The sequence below is a fragment of the Euprymna scolopes genome, chromosome 5, assembly GCF_053919585.1.
Source record: "Euprymna scolopes isolate OS-2025 chromosome 5, ASM5391958v1, whole genome shotgun sequence".
Lineage (NCBI taxonomy): Eukaryota > Metazoa > Mollusca > Cephalopoda > Sepiida > Sepiolidae > Euprymna > Euprymna scolopes.
The window spans coordinates 60,382,348-60,403,370 of record NC_136486.1 but is presented as its reverse complement, the minus strand read 5'-3'; the positions used below and the strand labels follow the sequence as shown (position 1 = coordinate 60,403,370).

The 21,023-nt window shown below is 33.2% G+C and overlaps 1 protein-coding gene across 3 annotated transcripts in view; it reads right to left on the bottom strand.

Annotated features, from left to right (window-relative positions):
* The window catches only part of LOC145276815 (uncharacterized), a 475,667-nt gene that overhangs the window by 373,604 nt on the left and 81,040 nt on the right, over positions 1-21,023 (bottom strand). For all 3 annotated transcript variants that reach the window (XM_080128147.1, XM_080128146.1, XM_080128148.1), the window contains exon 2: positions 4,097-4,191. In XM_080128147.1, the coding sequence (XP_079984273.1) occupies positions 4,097-4,154 (58 nt within the window). In that variant the 5' untranslated portion in view covers positions 4,155-4,191. The remainder of the gene's footprint in view (positions 1-4,096; positions 4,192-21,023) is intronic.

Genomic DNA, 21,023 nt, shown 5'->3' with positions numbered 1-21,023 from the left:
AAAGAGTTTGAAGGAAGCAGGTTGTAAAGTAATCCATGCATCTGGAGACGCTGACGTATTGATTGTGAAGACTACTCTAGAACTGGCACAGACAGGAGAAACCATTTTTATAGCAGATGACACTGACTTATTGGTCCTTCTATGTTATCATACCAAAGCGATGATATTTACAATATCTTCTTTACGCCACAACCAAAAGCTAGTGAAAAAAGAGTGAAAGTCTGGAACATCAAAGAGGTGAGGAAATCATTGGGAGATGCGGTTTGTTCCAACATTCTTTTCATTCATGCACTACTGGGTTGTGATTCTACATCCAGTGTTCACGGAATTGGGAAGGCAGCATCCCTCCGAAAGGTGATAAACAATAGAAACTTCCTCGAACTGGCTAAAGTGTTTGGCAAAGACAGCAGTGCAGAAGAGGTTATTGAAGCTGGGGAGAAGGCTTTAGTGTGCCTATACAATGATAATGATGGGGAAAACATCAATCATCTTCGACTTAGGCGCTTTAAGGAAAAGGTTGCAAATAGCTCAAAGTATGTTGAGCCCAAATCATTGCCACCGACAAGAGCAGCTACGAAATTCCACAGCCTTTGAGTTTACTTCCAAATTCAGGAATGGAAAGGTAGAAACCAGCTAAAACCTGACGAGTGGGGATGGACACTTTCAGATGGTAAATTACAACCAGTTAAGACTGACTTACCGCCTGGCCCTGTAAATTTGTTCGCTATAACTAGCTGTAACTGTACTTCAGGGTGTACTACAGGAAGATGCAGTTGCAGGAAACATGGCATTCACTGTTCAAACGTGTGTATATTGCAAAGGCCTCCATTGCACCAACTAATCACAGCCAGATCTTGATGATGATGATGATGATGATGATGATGCTGATGATGATGATGATGATGATGATGAAGTGACCTTTGACTAGTTCTTGACAAGAAATGTTCTTTGGTCCGTTCATAAACTTGTTCTGTGTAATTTAATAAAGGTTTTTTGTCAGCAAAAGTGATTATTTTTGTAATTTATTGTTTTAATGGGCATACTTGTCAGGAATTTTATGCATCGAAATTTTAATACTGTTTAGTTGAATTTTAACCCTTTACACTCAGGCCAATATATCGGCCTTGGCGATTTAGCAAAAAAGATGACACAGTCGATATTTTGTCCTTTTACATTATGGTAATTGTTAATTTTGCTTATCATCCTTTTCGCTAGTTATCGCATTTTGCGACAGGGCCCAAATGATTTAAAAGTGGCGGCCGGTAACCCATTTCCCCAAGGCTAATTTTGGTAAACCTTTTTTTATATGAAAGAGGAGATATTCCTGCCCACAATGCAAGTTAAAAACCTTTGTTAGCAATTTGTTTGAGGTTTAGCCACAACACCAAAGACTGGACTATAGAGTAATTGAGTTAAGAGAGGAAGACTAGAATCGGAGGGACCCTTTAAATATGGCGGCTGTTGTCCCCTTTATCCAAGGTTAATTTTAATAAACTTTTTTTATGGGAAAGAGAGTTTGCTCAGACTTGACCAGTACCACAGCCTACAGGCGCCAGGTTTATGACCACCAGAATATTAAAATAATTTATTGCTTGTTTTCGGCAAGGGATGGCAAGCAGATTCGGCTAATAACAAAAGAATACTTACAGTAATTGAGACTAGAATCGGAGGGACCCTTTAAAGATGGCGTCCGTTGACCCCTTTCTCCGAGGTTAATTTTAATAAACTTTTTTTCATCTGAAAGAGGAGATATTCCTGCCTACAATGCAATTTAAAAACCTCTGGTAGCAATTTATATGAGGTTGAGACAAACAAAAAAACAGCTAGATTGACTGGACTAGTATCAAATAATCTAAAAGGGTTGATATGCCGTAAACCAAAATCAAATAAAACCAAACCTATGAGTTTATAATTATATTTAACTTCATGAAAACTGTTGATTTATAAATTTCAGATTGATAATTTGTAATTTTTGGAGATATACTTACAATAATTGAGTTGAGAGAGGGAAACTAGAATCGGGGGGACCCTTTAAAGATGGCGGTCGTTGACCCCTTTCTGCAAGGTCAATTTTGTGTAAACTTTTTTTTTATCTGAAAGAGGAGATATTCTTGCCCACAATGCAATTTAAAAACCTTTGTTAGCAATTTATTTGAGCTTGAGACAAAAAAAAATTAGCTAGATTGACTGGACTAGTATCAAATAATCTAAAAGGGTCGATATGCCGTAAACCAAAATCAAATAAAACCAAACCAATGAGTTTATAATTATATTCAACTTCATGAAAACTGTTTATTTATAAAAATTTCACATTGATACATTTGTAATTTTTGAAGATATACTTACGATAATTGAGTTGAGAGAGGGAAACTAGAATCGGGGGGGACCCTTTAAAGATGGCGGTCGTTGACCCCTTTCTGCAAGGTCAATTTTGGTAAACTTTTTTTTATTTGAAAGAGGAGATATTTTTGCCTATAATGTAATTTAAAAACCTTTGTTAGCAATTTGTTTGAGGTTGAGCCAAAAAATGAGCTAGATTGACTGGACTACGAGGAGAAATCTTGCCTTATGTCTGAACAGACTTTATGAAAAATTTTTAAATGTTTAGACCAAATATATATATATATATATATATATATATATATATATATATATATATATATATATATAAAAACTTGAGTTGTTTCAGCCATAATTGAAACTGAAACGAAAACTTATGAGGAATTCTTGATAGAGGTATTTACAAAACAGAAAAAAAAATTACTGGAGTGCCATCAGTTTAATCGAAACTGAAACTAAATATTTGAAGAATTCTTATAAAATTATTTATATGAAAATAGATGACTTAATTTGCATCAGATATAAACGAAAACAGATACAAAACTTATGAAGCATTCTAGGTAAAATTATTTTTGATAAAAAATTGAAGTGCACAACAATTAAACGACCCGTGACACAAAAAATAACACATATCGTATTAATATATAGATAATGATGATATAATAATGGTGATACAATAATGATGATATTATAATAAAAACTATTATTGTAATTATTATTATTTATTATTATTATTATTATTATTATTAATATTATTTTTATTTGTTTTTAGTTTTATTATTATTATTATTTTATTTGTTTTTATTATTATTATCATTATTATTATTATTATTATTATCATCATTATTATCATCATTATTATCATTATTATTATTATTATTATTATTATTATTATTATAATTATTATTATTATTATTGCTCCTGTTATCTAAATATTAATTTACTACTCTTATGCCCAGTGTCACAAAAAAAACATCATCATCGGAAACAGTAATTAATGAGAGACGAATTACTTCCATGTATAGTAGTTTTTTTCAGTTAAAAGTCATTAAAACAATTTACCCCTTCCCCCAAATGTTTAAACAACAGGAAATATAGTTTCCGGTTTCAAATTGGTTATTTTATTTCATAATTTAAAAAAAGAAACAGGCTATAAGAAGACTGTATTTTTTTAATGTGGATTTCTTTTTATCAAAATAAATGTTCAAGTTAATTGACATCTGTTCCTTTATAATTTATGTTAAAAATTATTCCTAAAACTAAAGCAAGACCATTTTCATTGAAAAATGTAATTTTTCTAAATTAATTCTTGAAGTTTTAAAAGGTTAAAATCAATTAATAAAAATGTGTTTTAAATTCGTTAAAGTTATTTGTTTTATTTGGATTTTTAATTTTGTTTATAATGTGCTTTCTTTTTAATTTTCAACTATCGTGGAATTTCCTCATGTTCTGCTAGTTATTATATTTTTAATACCTGGAAATAAATAGTAATATGTATAAACTTTAGGAATCACAACGTTTTGACATGTTTTCGTGGCTTGATTCTGTTTCTAACATGAGTTTCCACGATTCTACTTTAAATCAGGTACTTACAGGAGTAATTTCGTGCAGATGTCCAACACCAATGAGTGAACGTAATTATTTGAGATCGAGTATGTTTGAATAAATCCCACTCCTGTTGTCAATGGGTGAGACTATTGACATCCCTACTGTCACATCACAAAAGTGAACGTTATTAAATCCAAAATCAACTTACAAATTACCGGAACAAAGGGAATCCATAAGAGTAAAAGGAAATATTTCTGATTTGACATGCTTTCCTATTACGTTTGGAGCACTATGACTGGTGTTCTGAAAAGAAATATAAATTTAAGTAAAAATTCATATAAAAAACATAACATCTATAATATAAATCTCATCTGCTTATTTAAATGTATGTATGTATGTATGTACGTATATGTATGCATGTATGTATGTATGTACGTATACCTTGTGTGTCAGGTCATGTCATATGCTACTGGTACCATGTAACCCAGTACTACCTGCCTCATGGTCGGGTCACCGGCGACTAAACTGGTTCTCCCACCTGACTTGTTTGGTAAGGAGGGTGGCTAGTCTCCCTGAAGGATTAAAAACAAGACCTTCCAAAGGGCGAATGGACCCTTTTTCGGGGTCAACGGCGAACTAGCATCATGTGTGTTTGTGTGTTGGGGTGGAGAGGGTTCCCATAAGCCGTGGTGAAGGCAACCTTTCTAGGAGAAGCAAATCTCTTATTTTAAAAAAAACCATAAAGCGGAAGACCAGTACCCGCATTAAGCTGGCCTGCAGTTTAACTTGTTGCTGGCTATCTTGCTCTTGCTTGTTGCTGGATCTCAACATTTTGAACCGAGAGAGAGATTTAGCTGTCGTACAAAGCTAAGACTCTGTAACATCACCTGTATATAGATACTCCCTCAGGCATTTGTCTATAAAAATGGTCCTGTGGCGATGGAACAGTTATGACGCATGGAGGCTTGAAATGCTGGAAACATGTAATAATTGATCTCAATGACCGTCTTCAGTATCATGCCTGCGTGAGCGTGTGAATTCACCAGTAGGACTAAGAAAAAAAAAGTCATTTCTGGGCTCATGGACATTAAGTGTCTGAGGGAGTGGCGCTCGTCTGACAAGACGTTTGCAATCATCACGTATACCTAAAACTTTCGACAGAGGCGACGGATTTTCACGAGATTAGTATCAATTGAAGTCTGACCCTTCGGGCGACGAATATCGAAAAATTGGCTAAAAACATTAACTCTTCTCCCCTCAACTAGGCACTTTTCTATAGAGTGGGGCCGCTTTTTTCGCCAATATTTTCTAAAGTAATCCTCTCTTTTTGGTTTATCAGCTTTAATTTAATCCTTCGCCATTTATGGTTTAGCGATAGACAAAATGGCAAAGATATCACGTTTGTTTTTTCACATTCTTTTCCTTGTTCGCGGTACGTGTTCGAGCCAGCCTACCTTCTACCACTTTGTATTTTTTATTTGATCAACACACAGCTCCAAACACTCGGACAACGCCAGACACCCAGGCTAGTTTATTATATAATAGACGGGCACATATCCCATATGATCAGAAAAATCACTATATACGGTTTTTATTGTGAATTGCTAAACAGTATCTAAACTTTTAAGACATTCTTATTTGCATGGTTAAAAGTAAAATCCCAACTCCTGATAGATAGTTCGGGTAATTGAATTATGAATTAGTATCGGCGGTTAAAACATGTAAAGAAACATGATTACATGGTGATGGAACCAGAGTTAAAATAAGACTCACACTAATGACTCTCACTGTAAAATGTTTTTGACTCCTAATGGGGGTAGTTATTTATTTGCCGCTCACCTCGGCAAAATGTGGCACAAAGCTGGAAAGTGGGGATACAGCAGGCTCCACTAAAGGAGGGGCACTCCTGCAATTGTAAAAATTGCCTGAGTTACCCCGTCGGCATTCCCCCGATAGAAGCGCCTCAGGCAGTAAGCTATGAACTTACTCCACCGGAAAGCCCAGTGGCAAGGCCTGGGAGGGTGGGCCTCCTAGGCATTACCCAGGCGGGATACCTCAGTCCAACAGGTTCTGGGCCGGTTCCCGGTCCCTCACCTGTCGGGCTGAGTGTCAAGTGACGAATCCTTGACGTGTACTACCCTGTCTCCCTGCAGCCGAAGCCGCTAGGAGACCTTCCTCATCACGAGTAATGGGGGTAGTTATTTAATTGCCGCTCACATCGGCAATATTTGGCACAAGGCCTAAAAAGTTGGAACCCCGCAGCCTCCCCTTAAGGAGGGGCATTCCTGCAATTTTAAAAATTGCCTGAGTAACCCCGTCGGCATTCCCCGGTCGGGGCGCCTCAGGCAGCAAGCAATAAACTTGCCCCACCGGAAAGCCCGGTGGAAAAGCCTGGGAGAGTGGACCTCCTAGGTATTACCCAGGCGGCGTACCTCAGTCCAACAGGTGCTGGGCCGGTTCCCGGCCCCTCACCTGTTGGGCTGAGTGTTAAGTGACGAATCCTTGACATGTACTACCCTGTCTCCCTGCAGCCGAAGCCGCTAGGAGACCTTCCTCATCACGAGTAATGGGGGTATGAGACGAATGGATTCGCCAATCATTTTTATAACCAACGGCTGTGCTAAACAATCAATGAAAACTTTTCAAAATTATTATAAAAATTGTCGAATTTTGGATTCAATCAGTTCGCCGTTAACTACGTCACGGACTGCATTTGATTCTTGGCCGCCATCTTGGTTACTGATCTGAACTACGCCGCGATCTTTGTTCAACACAATGTCTCAAAACTCCTATTATGAAATTGAATTTACTTCTTCTACTCACCAAGCTATATATATATATATATATATATATATATATATATATATATATATATATATATATATATATACATGTACTTATTGATTATATATATATATATATATATATATATATATATATATACTTATTCGAATTTGCAGCAACTTAATTGTTTCCTTATTGTAAAAATATTTGTCGGGTAAATGATCTTCAATTGAAAGTATACTATTTATGGAAATGCATTAAGCTTGTACGTTTTGTCAGCGTATCTACAGAAATGTATTTTACAACAATTTATTTGAAGATACACGAAGTTTGATTTATTTTTAACCTTTTCTACCTATATTTTGCTGTATACATGAGTCAGTTGCTTCATTCGGCTATTACCAAGGGCGCAATGAAAAACAAAGGAAGGTCTTTGAAAACGATATGCCAAACAGAAAACAATTTAAAGAAAGAACTAAATCTTAAAAAACTAAAAAAAAAAAAGATCTTATGCAACTTGGTATGTAGGCAACACTGCCCCCAACGTCAAAGGAAAAAAATCGGTGATAAGTATTTGAGTTGTATTACTTTATTTTATACTATTGTTAGCTTTGTTGTTTTGTTTTTTCTTTTTTCATTTTTTAGTAAATTGATACTTGGCGCGCTGGTTTACTGGATGTCGTGTGATAGGGCGGAAAAAAGAATTTAACTATCCTAAGTGAATCATATATTCTTTACGCAAGGTAAATCTTAGCATAAATAGAGCATTATCCAAGTGTAACCGAGACGGGTCCCCGCTAAGACATAAAAAACATTTACGTAAACACGCACGCAAACACATTAAGGTTTGCTTGCATGCATGCGACAATCAAAGCACCCAAAATTGGATACCCTGTTGGTCTATAGTATAAACGTGCGAGTCTCTTCAGACAGAGAGTGTATATTCGAATAGAAGTCTCTGGTCAGAGGTTAATTCACTTATTTCCTCAGTCGCAAATCAAACATCCGGAGGACAACCAACTGATGTAATTAATAAAAGATTAAATTAGACATGGCCAGCTTTTCATGCGGACAATAGCTGAAACACTGCATTGGAAAAATAAAAAGTCTTATTCTAGAAGGTTGTTTTTTTTTCATTGGCCGACGACAGAACTTTGAATTTTAAACAATGAAAAAACAATCACTTTTAAATAATAAATTACCACCTCTTTTTTTTAAGTAATTAAGTCATTCCTTACTTGATACCACACGAGGTTGAACTGAGACAATTTTAAATAATGAAAAACAATAACTTTTAAATAATAAATTACCACCTCTTTTTTTAAGTAATTAAGTCATTCCTTACTTGATACCACACGAGGTTGAACTGAGACAATTTTAAACAATGAAAAACAATAACTTTTAAATAATAAATTACAACCTCTTTTTTTAAGTAATTAAGTCATTCCTTACTTGATACCACACGAGGTTGAACTGAGACAATTTTAAATAATGAAAAACAATAACTTTTAAATAATAAATTACCACCTCTTTTTTTAAGTAATTAAGTCATTCCTTACTTGATACCACACGAGGTTGAACTGAGACAATTTTAAACAATGAAAAACAATAACTTTTAAATAATAAATTACAACCTCTTTTTTTTTTAAGTAATTAAGTCATTCCTTACTTGATACCACACGAGGTTGAACTGAGACAATTTTAAACAATGAAAAACAATAACTTTTAAATAATAAATTACCACCTCTTTTTTTAAGTAATTAAGTCATTACTTACTTGACTCTCCACGAGGTTAAACTTAGACAATTTTAAACAATGAAAACAATAGTATTGAAAATATATGAAAAAAAAAATTAAAACAGAACTTATTCAAACAAATCCTAAAAATAATTAAGTCTATTTAAAGGAAAGAAATAAATGTAATTAGAATGTTGTACAATTAATATATATACAGAAAACCGAATAATTCCATGTGAAAGGCACCATGAATGAAAACAACAACAGTCATTAAAAAGTGCCATTATTTATTTACGCTGGCAGTAAAATGTAATGAAAACAGAAAGTGAAACTTTAGATATTTTTTTTTGTCTCCCAACAAAAAGAGGGTGGGCTTGTAAATTCACCCTTATCAATTCGTCTGTTTGTCCATGCGTCCGTTTGTCTGACCGCACTTTTCTCAATAACTAGGCCTTGGAATTTAAAAGTTTTGCTCAAACATGAAACATGATATGAGTAAAAACGTAACAGAACGGATTTTCCCGGAAAACTCCCTAGTGGTGCCTTTCGGATTAAAATGGTAAAATTGACACTTTTGTGTTATTAAAAAACTATGATGCCTTGGATTTTTATAAAACTTTCTGAAAAGTTGCAACTAACTTATTTCTATATAATTTTGTTTTTCTTTACTTCGCGATAACTCTTGAGTGTGCCCCAGGGGCTATTTTAGGGCTAATAAAATCACTCCATTTTTTAAACTATTTTATCGTATTTTTCAAAAAAAAAATTATGTGTATGTCCATTGAGCAGTTTTGCGTGTTGCTGAATTCACATTTATATATGGCAAGGCTTTGGCGACTTTTGGGCTTAATGGGGTGGGCAAATGATGGACTTACTCATTTCTTTTTTGCATAGGGCAGAACTAAAATGTACATATGTTAAGGCCTTAAACTGCACCGTTTCTTTATTTTCACCGGGAACTGACGTCCTCTGGGGACTTTTGAGGCTAAATGGCGGGGGGGGGGCAACTTATGAACTTAGTAATTTTTATGCCTCGTTCACTGTGAGTCATGAGGGACTATGGACGCCTCACTTGATTTAACTTGAAAACAACTCATAAGCTATTATTACATATGCATATAAAATTGTTTCAAATATTCTCTTCAATAAATTATTTAAATCAATGGCCTTTTAATTCTTGTTTTCGTTAGCCAAAGACACATATGCAAATCATCGCATAGATAGGATATAGACGATCTAGTTATGTGTGATCGATTATATATATATATATATATATATATATATATATATATATACATATATATGCGTGTATATATAGATATATATAGATATAGATATATAAATATATACATATATACATATATATATATACGTTAGCGTCCAAATGTTAAGGGCTAGTAAAACCTCAGCAAGTTTAACCATATATTTGAAACAAATACGCACGAACAACAAAAAATTACTTCACAATTATATAGATAACATGTATATCTTCAATGGGTCATAATTTCGTTAGCCTACACAAAGTATTTTTTTAATAACTACCATTTTAAATAAAATTGTTCAAAATTTGTGTGTCCAAAAGTTAAGGGCTAACACGATTGCGGCTTTTGTCCTTGCTGTGAATGGCTGAAATTACCAACTAACTAGTATTTGGTAAACAAACCCTTGCTATTTATGACTTCTTGACACCTCTTGGCACAGGAATCCACCAACTTCTTGCAAAACGCTGGTGTTATCGCACTCCATTCAGCATGTAAGCACTGCCAGAGTTCTTCTAGATTTTTTGGGCACTGAAGTTGAGCAAGTTCACCAACTATTTTCCAGATATTCTCAATAGGATTAAGATCTGGACTCTGAGGGGGCCAACGCATCGTTTCAACTTCTTCTTCGTCTAAAAATGTTTTTACTTTCTTAGCAGTGTGACAAGGAGCGTTATCCTGCATGAAAATTGCAGGTTGATAGAGCGACGACCGAAGACTAGGAACTGCATGCTGCCGTAGAATCTGCTTATAAACTTCTGCATTTATTCCACCTTGCAGACCAATCAGTGATCCACAGCCTGCAGCTGACATAACGCCACAAACCATTACACTTCCTCCTCCAAATTTCACAGTTTTTTTCACGCACTTAACCTCCAATCCCTCACCAATTCTTCGCCGGACATACGTGTTGCCATCAGATCCGATAACGTTAAACTTCGATTCATCACTAAAGTGCACACGGGACCAGTTTTCGGTTGTCCACACAACGTGTTCTTGGGCAAATGCGAGGCGGAGTTTCTGATTCTTTTTGGAGATAAGAGGCTTCCTTGCTTGCACTCGAGATTGCAATCCAGAAGCGTGCAACCGGCGTGTAACAGTTTGCCGAGACGCTTGAACAATAGACCTTTGCTTTAGTTCTCGAGATATTTTAGCAGCAGTGTTAAATCTGTCTTTAAGTGACATTTTGACAATAAGACGATCCTGTCGAGCAGTTGTGATTCGAGGTCTACCAGATTTTGGGGCAGCTGCCACTGATCCTGACTGCTTGAAATGTGCCACAATACGCTTTACTACACTAGGAGACCTTCCTACGGTGTCAACAATCTCAGAAGTTTTCTTGCAATTACTATGAAGGTGAATAATGAGCTGTTTTTCTTCGACAGAAACGGGACGACGTTGTTTTGCTGCCATGTTGTACTAGTGCGATACAAACACTCATTTCTTTTACCCAATTACAATAATTTAAATGTTCTTTAGTAAAAATTTGAAGTAGGATTATTCATAGTACCTGTCTGACAAGAAAACGACGTGTGTCGACTTCAGAATGAAGATGAACGTTTCTCTCTCTTTTTATAGGAGAGCGAAGTCCACAAATGTAAAGTTATGAGCCAGGGGCGATAACTCTTACCCGTTGGAAACTCCACTTATGTAAAGTATGTTCAGGGGCGATAACTCCTGTCCACCTATACAGTACCTTACTGTTATAATAATTAAAGATTATACCGCCTAGCCCTTAACTTTTGGACCACGAGAATTTGGACAAACGTTTGTGTTATTGGTCATAACTTCAAAAATATCCAACGGATGCTTATGAAATTTAGGCGAGACATTAGTGATGAGTATATCTATAAGTATATATGCATATTAAGTATTTTAAATGAACGGTTTTTCTTAAAAAGTACTTAAACTTGTCTTGAAACTACTAGCCCTTAACTTTTGGACGCTACTGTATATATATATATATATATATATATATATATATATATATATATATATATACATATATATATATTCAATTAAATGTTTAGAGGTACAGAATCTAAAGATTTTGGAGTCTGTCTCTATTGCGGTGCGTCAACCTTCTTTGTGCCGGCAAAAAGAAACATCAAATGCATTGTTTCTCTTTGGGGAACTTTGAATCTTTTCTCCCGCTTTTTTTCCTCGTTGTACCAATATTTTCATCGTTTTTAAACGTTAATACATTTATTTAGTGTACCCGTACTTTTGGCACATTTAATAAGTTCCCCTTTAGAACTCTTTATTTTTCGACACAATATTATTTTGTTCGCTATCGATTTTCTCCTGACGAGATGATAGCCGAAAGAGCTCTCGAGAAACTTCCGCCTATTATTTTTAATATATATATATATATATATATATATATATATATATATATATATATATACTCGTATATATATATATATATATATATATATATATATATACTCGTATATATATATATATATATATATATATATATATATATATATATATATATATATACTAGCTGTTCAGCCCGACTTTGCTCGGGCCCTATGTTCTGTTCATAACTTGCTCTGCGTGTGAATACACTTTATGTAAGATTTCAAATGTTTAGAGCCAAAATTTTTCTGAGTAATTTCGTTGAGACCGCTAAGGTAATTTTTTAAAACTTTGACACGAATTTTGACTCCTTACCGTTTATTATTTCGGTCTTAAATCAAAATACAAAGTTTTACCCATGTCTAAGGTACCTACATCTAAAATTTCCCATCTTTATACCAAAACTGGCGGAGAAATTTGGTAGAATCTGCATAAGTAAAGTCTCTCAATTTTGACCTTTTGACAGCCAAATTTCAGCCTCAAAACGGATTAATATGCTTATTATGTATAAATTTCAAATATTTAGACCCAAGATTGGCTGAGTTGTTTGTTTGACACCACAAAGGTAAAATCTTTTGAATTTTGACTCCTTGGCAGTTCAAATCTTTAATCCCAAATGATTAAAAGGCTTGGCGTATCTCTGAATAATCTTTACGTAAAATGTAAAATGTTTAGACCAGAAATGTGCTGAGTAATTTTGGAGGGACCGTAGAGGTGAAATCTCTTTAATTTTTACCTTAATTTGACCCCTCAACATTTATTTTTGGGCTTCAAACTAATTAGAAAGTTAGAGTCATGTGTAAGTAACCTACATTTAAATGTTCAAGTGTTTAGACCCAAAATTGGCGGAGGAGTTGGGTAGAGTTTTGAAAGGTAAAATCATTGAACTTTTACCCTTTGACCAAATTTCTGGCTGAAAACCGATCCAAAAGATTTTAGCAAATTTCAATACTCCTTATGTCAAATCTCGAGTCTCTGGACCGAAAATTGACAGAGTAATTTAGTAGGGAAATGTATACAGACACACACGCACACTTTTTTACTTATATATATATATATATATATATGCATATATATATATATATATATATATATATATATATATATATAGTAGCATGGGTGCTCGGCGTTGCCCGGGTGTTTAGAAGTGTATGTTGAGCAAAAAAAAAAAAAGTGGTAGTAGAAAGGCAGGCTCGAACCCTTACCGCAAAGAGGAAAAGAAGGGTAAAAAAAACTTGACGTCTTTGCTGTTACGACCACCGCCAAACTGGAAGTGACGTAGGTTTTAATTAAGGCTAGATAATCGAAAGGAGAGGCTGTACCCTGAGAACAGAGAAACTCTAATGTGTCTATATTACAACTTAAAAATATTCAACTTTAAATACTGACGAGATTATGAGGGCAGAAGCGACAGGCAGCAAGAATATAAAAGGAAATCGAGTTGCAGAGGTAAGCACCGCAGCATGTCCCAGTGGAAGTAGACCTTCGGCTCAAAGTTATTCATTTAAGCATTGACAGTTGTACTTTGTAATTTCGTGTAATTAACTAGTTCTTTAATTATATATTTTAGAAATTAGACATCGTGTTTTGTATTTTTCTATTTCATTTAATAAAGCAAAACTAGTGAAAGGCAATAACGGCAAACAAACATTTACAAATGTCAAGTTAAATTGAGATTTCATGTGTAAATGTGCCAAAGCTAGATAATCAGTCACTTAGCATTCATGAAACTGTAGAAATGTAATTGAAAAGTGAAAGATAACTAAAAGGTCGATGACCGACTAATCGAGACACTACATATTAATCCGCAAAATGGTCGCTAAGGGCGATTACCTGCTGATAAATTAGTGATCCCTGGTCAATACTTCCATCTAACAGCAATGATTCATGCAAATACTGACCGCCACTTTCACAGTGCTCGATTTGTTTTTATTTACAAAGAACTTTGTATTACGATAATGTAAGTGCTAATGTATTTGAATAAAGATACATGCAATATATGTACATTAGGGTAGGTCGATTTTGGCATTATGACTAGGTCTATGCAGAGAAAGTTGTTAAATAGCATTAAGAATAACAACACAAAATACTTTTTTTCTAAAACTCCATCGTTTTTTGCTAAAATCAATTTAAACATTGAAAAACTCAATAAGCTGCGTCTATGTCGCAGGGTGCCGGTGTTAAATCAAAGAATAAGCATGTCATATTCATGCCGGTTTTTAAGAAACATATGAAGGGAGTATAAACAATACGTTTTTTCTTTTGTTTGCAATATCTATTTTATTTTTAGAAAACTAATTGAGTGTCGATATAAAAAGACACCCTGCAAAATATTTCATTTAAAATGAATTAAACAACTAATAAACCGGGGCTTTATTTTATCCGGTTGATATTTCTGTCTACACTGCCAAGTAATCGGCTTCATTTTCGTGTTCACATGTGTGTTTACTTTGTTAACCGGAGCTTAATTCAAATATAGAAATTATTACATTTTGCATTTTATATCTTAGCAAACCTTTATTATTTCTTTTTTGATATTTACCAATTTTTCCAAATTTTAAATTTAATTCATAATTTCCTTTGTTTAATTTCTTACCATATCATAAAATAAGTATTTTGCAGATATTCTTCTAACCATGAGTCGGAAACGAACTATTTCTACACAATTTGTGGGCACACCTTTTCCATTAAATACAACAGAATCCCTACTTTCCGTCAGGTTATTAAATATTGTTATTAGATGGAGAATTCTCGCCCAAAGTTAAATAAATTTGCCCTTTCAAAATTAATGGCAAATGATGTTAAAGATATTTGGAAGGCAGTAAATTCCAGTTTTCCCCTATTAACTGATAAATGAATTGTACACAAATTGTAGGACACCTGCTTTAAAAAAAAAACAAGCAAATAAATAGAAACGTTTTATCCGCATATGCCAAAAGTCTTCTGGTCAATTACAAATTGACAAATTATTTCATATTTCATCTTGTTCGTGTGACCTGCCAATTGCAAGTTGTCATGCCAAAAATATTAAATGCAAAAAAGAAAATTGTCAGTCAAAGCATATTGTCTGTACCTGTCCTATAAAAAAAGGTTAGTTTATTCTATTTTTTTAATTTCTCTTGTTTGTTTGAAAAAATCTTTTTGGTGAAAATCATAGACATCTTAAATTAAATTAATTTCCATACTTGTATTTTATGTAAACCAGTGAGAAAAGAAATTACAATTTTTTTTACGTGAAATAGAATTCATTTCTAAGATTAGCGTAGATTAGAATAAACATTTGTCGAATTTTCTAATTCAGGTTCCTGTTGGGGAGAGAGTATTTTAAGGACCAAAGAAATAAAATAGAACTCGAAGGCAATTTTCAATTGAGACCTGTTGATAAAGCTGCAGTCGCAAAATCTAAAAAGTTAACTGTGTTAATAGAAAAGCAAGTTGATTCACCCCCCCCCGCCTATTGCTTCAACATCCCATGACCAGAATATCATTCTGACATCAGAAAATAGTGATGGAACAGATGAAAGTTTTGAACCAGAGGAAGAGTGTAAGAGTATTTACAGCCTGATAAAAATTCCTCGTTATGCCATTGAACTCATCAGGGGGGATGTCTCATCAAACCTAGGTGTAAGTCTTGCAAATGCTTTTCTTTTGGATCTACAAGCTGCGGGCCTTCTAAAATAAAATATTGATTTAAAAAAAATTTTTCTTCATAAATCCAAAATTGACAGAGAAAAAGAAAGATTAAAAAAATAATGCCTATCAAAAACATAATCAAAAAATTAGAAATCTTGTCTGCATTGTTGATGATGGGAAACACGACAAAGACACTTTATTTTACATTGAAACTGTCGATGAAAAAGGAAACAAAAATCGAAGAAAAGCTAAAGGACAAGAGCATCACTTGACATTTACGAAAGAGATTTGATGTGGAAGTAAGGGTATGTATCTAAGACATAGAGTGATTCCTACTGTTAGAGCAACTGGTGCTGTTCTGACAGATGAAGTTCACAAAGTTCTAGAAGAGTATGAGAGTGTCAATACTTTAAAGGCTGTCCTTTTAGATAACACAAGCACCAATACTGGTTTCCTCACCAGAAAACAAGCTGTATAGAAAAATGCACACTATTGGTTGTTCTCTATACCAAAATGAGCTTCCTTTTAGGGCATTATTTCAATTCCTTGATGGAAGTGCACGAAGCCCAACATCATTTACGGGTCAACTCGGAAAATTATGTGCCAACAATTACCATCATTTACCCCAAGTTGACATTTTACCAGTGAGTAGTTCTCTGGAGGGCAGGTATTCTGAACTAACAGAAAATGATCTCACTGGTGACCAAAGACTACTTTTAGAGTATGCTGTTGGTATTTCAAGGGGTAAAGTAGACCCTCAGTATACAGCATGAAGGATCTGACCTTTAAATCAGGCAAAATGGCTTACTCTGGCAATCCGATTAATGTGTTTGTGGACCCGTAAAATTTATCCATCTTAATTGACCAGAAAAATGCATCAGCTGATTAGTTTTATTGTAGAAGTTTATACAGTTAGCTGGTTTGAAATTAAACTGAATAATAAATTTAATAACCAGAAAATGTATATTTTTAAAATGATTGGGCAAATAAAAAAGCAGCCTCCAGAAATTCAGGAAATTGCTTTAAGCAATCTTCAGTTTAATGCTTTTGCCCTTTTGCTAGAGAATATTCTGTTCTTTTTGTTAACATCAGATGAAATGGAAGTGAGAGAAGAAGCTATAAGAAGAATTTTAACCATTAGGTAAGTAAACATTCATATAAAACTGATCAAATTGTTTATTTCGATTTATACATTTTCATTTTCAATTATTAAATAAAAAAAAATTAATTAAAATAAAAGTTGTGTTCATTTGTTCAAGTTAATCAAATTATTTGACTTCTCTTTTCTTTTTCAGTAGTGGGGAACCAGTGAGAAAGCGTTTAAAAAATATCAACGATAAATTTTGACGCTTTACATTTATCAAAGTGGAGGTTCAGAGCCAGCACTAACTGAAGAATTATCATATCATGGACTTTAGTAATTATTTATGAGCGGCAGAAAGCCAGAGTTATCTGATTTGCCTGCACATTCACAAAATGTGGAAAGTGCTGTAAAATTGACATCAGAAGCCTACTAATCAGTCCATGGACTTGAAGCAAGACATAGACATATTATTGCTAAGATTGTATGCCATGAAATGAGGCCATTTTTTGCTTCAAAGGGATCATATAGGGAGAATTTTGATATTATGGTAGCTTTTTTACTTGCCAATTATTTTGTGTTTTTATACAAGCATAGATAACTGCCTAGAGGTAGGTAAATAATTTGTTTTAGGTTTTATTAAGACTTTTTTCCAAACAGAATAAAAACTTCTTTTTTTCATTGATAGTAAAAAGAATTGAATTTTGCAATTATAAAACAAAGTAAAATGCAGCATTTATAGAATTTTGTAATTGCCGCCACCTCAGTATGGGGGGCAATTATAATTTTGTTTAATATTAAGTGTATCAGTCATTATATCGTTTATTTAAATATATAAAACAACTTGTTATGATTGAAACTGCAAAATACTAAATAATTTCTCACAAATCTTTCACAGATAAAGATTTTTTCCGTGTCTCAAAGTAGACGATCTTTAAAATCAAATTAGCATCCGATGCCTGATGTTAGAAACCTAGTTCTTTTTTAAAATTCTTCGTCACAGTTCTTAAATTTTGTTGATCCCTTTTTTCTATTTTTTCCTCAGATACAAAAAGGTGTTGTGTTATTTGTGGGCGAACGACTGCTGGCTTAATAAATTAATAACATCTAGAAAGTTCTACGCGCAATACCATCTAGTGCAACCTAAATAACACAACGAGAATGGACGTTTTACATCGTAACAGGTCATTTCGCCCTATGCAGTGAGATTTTCTGATGAAGGCGTGCTCGTACATGGCTTGTTAATGAAGTGGCGCATGGTCTAGCTGAAATCATAAAGATTGTAATCGATGTTATCTAAGAATAAACGAAATTATATATTTATATATTGCAGAACATATTCATTGCCACTTGCAGTTGTAAGACTATGAAACGGGAAACATAAGCGTGATTTGTAAGAGTAATTAATGTGCCTGGAAACGTATTGATTTTAGTTGTTTGTCCCGAAGATACTGTAATTGTGTCTTTGTAATGTCTTATTAAAGTTAGATATACGTAGTTTCATTTTTAATCAATGTCTTGCTTAAAGATAGTATTAAAGTAAATATCGCAGTATAAGAGAGAATGAAGCAAGATGCCAGAAAACAATATAACATAAAACAAGATGGCGTAATACAAGATGACATAAACCAAAATAACATAAAAAACATGGCGTAACACAAGATCGTATAAATCAAGATGAGGTAAAACAATATAACATAAACTGAGATGGCATAATACCAGATTGTACCAAAAATGGTTTAAAACAAGACAGCATAAAACAAGATTGCATAAAATACTATGGCGTAAGGAAGATGAAATAAAATCAAAAAGACATTAAAAAATGGCATAAAGAAGATGGCATACAACAAAATGACGTAAAACAAAATAGTATACAACAAGATTAAATAAAACAAAAAGGCAAGAAACAAAATGGCATAAAACAAGGTAGCATAAAAAGATGGCATAAAGCAACGCAAGATGACGTAAAACAATATAGTATGAAACCAGATTTATTAAAACAAAAAGAGGTAAAACAAAATAGTTTAAAAATCAACTCAAAACAAGATTGCTTTATAAAGATAACTGACATAAAGAAGTATTTATTAATAAGTATTTATTAAATATAGGTATTTATTAAATATGAATAATAAATATTACATAAATAATATAAATAAGAAGTCAGAATTCTGTTCTAGTATTGTTCATACTATTATGATTTAAACGAAAAATGAAGACTTTTATGGTCGTATATATATATATATATATATATATATATATATATATATATATATATATATAACAGTATTTGCTGCCATGTAATATGAGTTCAAATAAGTGTCAAAGCTTTAAAAATTAACGCAGTTAATGCAATATTAAAGAACAATAACTATGTCGTCCTTGATGGTCATACATTAGAACAATATCATATAAATGCAATTGTACGCCATTGCTCAATCTTTGAACGTTTAATATTCCTGATATTCTGATGTATCTACAAATCAATCATATTTACATACACGAGTTGCGTTCAATAATTTTCCGATATTTTGTACAGGCATTTTATGAGGGCGTAAACACATAAAAGATAGTATGCTATTACTATACATCCTATAAGATGACTTTTTATGATTTCAGTTTCAAATAAAAAGCTAGAGTTTGAATTGGAATACACTCTATTAAAGTCTGATTGTCAAAGCTGGTCAATTTTAAATATTCAGTCTGGACGTGTGGACAAATTAAAAGAACTATATGCAATACAAATCTGTTTTAAACTTGGAAGATATGTTACAGAAACGTATAGTATGCTTCGGAATGCCTTTGGGCCACCTTGCATGAATCGATGGTCATTTTTGTCAGTAGCATCAGAAATTTAAAGAAGGCAAAAAGTTTGTGGGGGATGAAGAGAGGGAATATGTGTGGGGTAACAAAGTCAGAACATCAGAGTTGATTAGACAAATAAAGAATTTCATGTTTAACGTCCAGATCTAATACAAAAATCTTACCACTAAAAAACTCACAGAAACTGAAATTGAAGCTCTCGGTTTTAAACTAAAATTCACAACAAGCATACAATTGAATATTACAACCAACACAATTTTGAATAATTACAAATATGAAAACAGAGGATCATAAACAAGGTTTAATAGAGGGAGTAATTTTAATTACAGCTACTCAGTCCAATGATATTGTAATCATAAGCAGATGCATGGATACCTTAAAATACCCTATCAAATAACAAGACTATAATCATATAGCCACCTGATAAGGATGGTGATATAGTAATCATGGGAAAACATATATTTAAAGAAAATATCTGTATTATAGGCAGCTAAAATACATACACCAACACTGACTTGTAGAGCGCAAACAAAAGCACTGCAACTTTTAACGTCTTTCAAAAGGATTATAAAAACAAGACAAGGGCATTCTATATTGAATACCACCTAAATATCCATACATTTTTTGTCATCCACAGACTCACAAATCGGACTATGCGTCCTACACTTACTGACATCAGTAGCGTCTCACATAATCGTACAAGCCATATACAATATCCTCACTTCACTTATGGACACTATCAGCAACTCACACATAAAACTCTGTGGATTAACCCCGCCAAAAATCAGTTATAAACAAAACAGTACACAGCTTAGCTGTAACATCATTATACATTAATGTCCCCTTTAAGGAGTCTTTAAATTTACTTTGTACACATCTAAAAACAATCTATATTAACTTACTTTTTCCTCTCACCATTTTTATAAAAATTATTAGACTTATAATTGGCATGACTTATTTTAAATTCTATAATAGTTCAACAAGCAAAATCTTGGCTATTCCCTGTGCAGTATTAGCAAACTTCTTCTTAGAATAAATAAAATCAAGGCCTTTCAGTTAAGATTACCTATAAAAAACAGAGTACTTTTGATATACTGACATTTTAATTTTTCTTCCTGAATATACGCATATAGAGAATATGAAAAAAATGGACTCAGTCGAACGCTTCATATGGTTTACCTATGAAACAGAGACATCACTCAATACAATTTCCAGGCATACATATAAGATGCAACAATTTACTATTTTTTTCGAAATTCACCGAAAGACTACACCAATATATATATATATATATATATATATATATATATATATATATATATATATATATATATATATATATATATACATTGTTTTAACAAAATCAAGACAACAAATATTGGATTAATCGCAACAAATAATGTAAGTTCAAATGCACTATTTGTTTCGATCAATCCAATCTTTGCTGTCTTGATTTT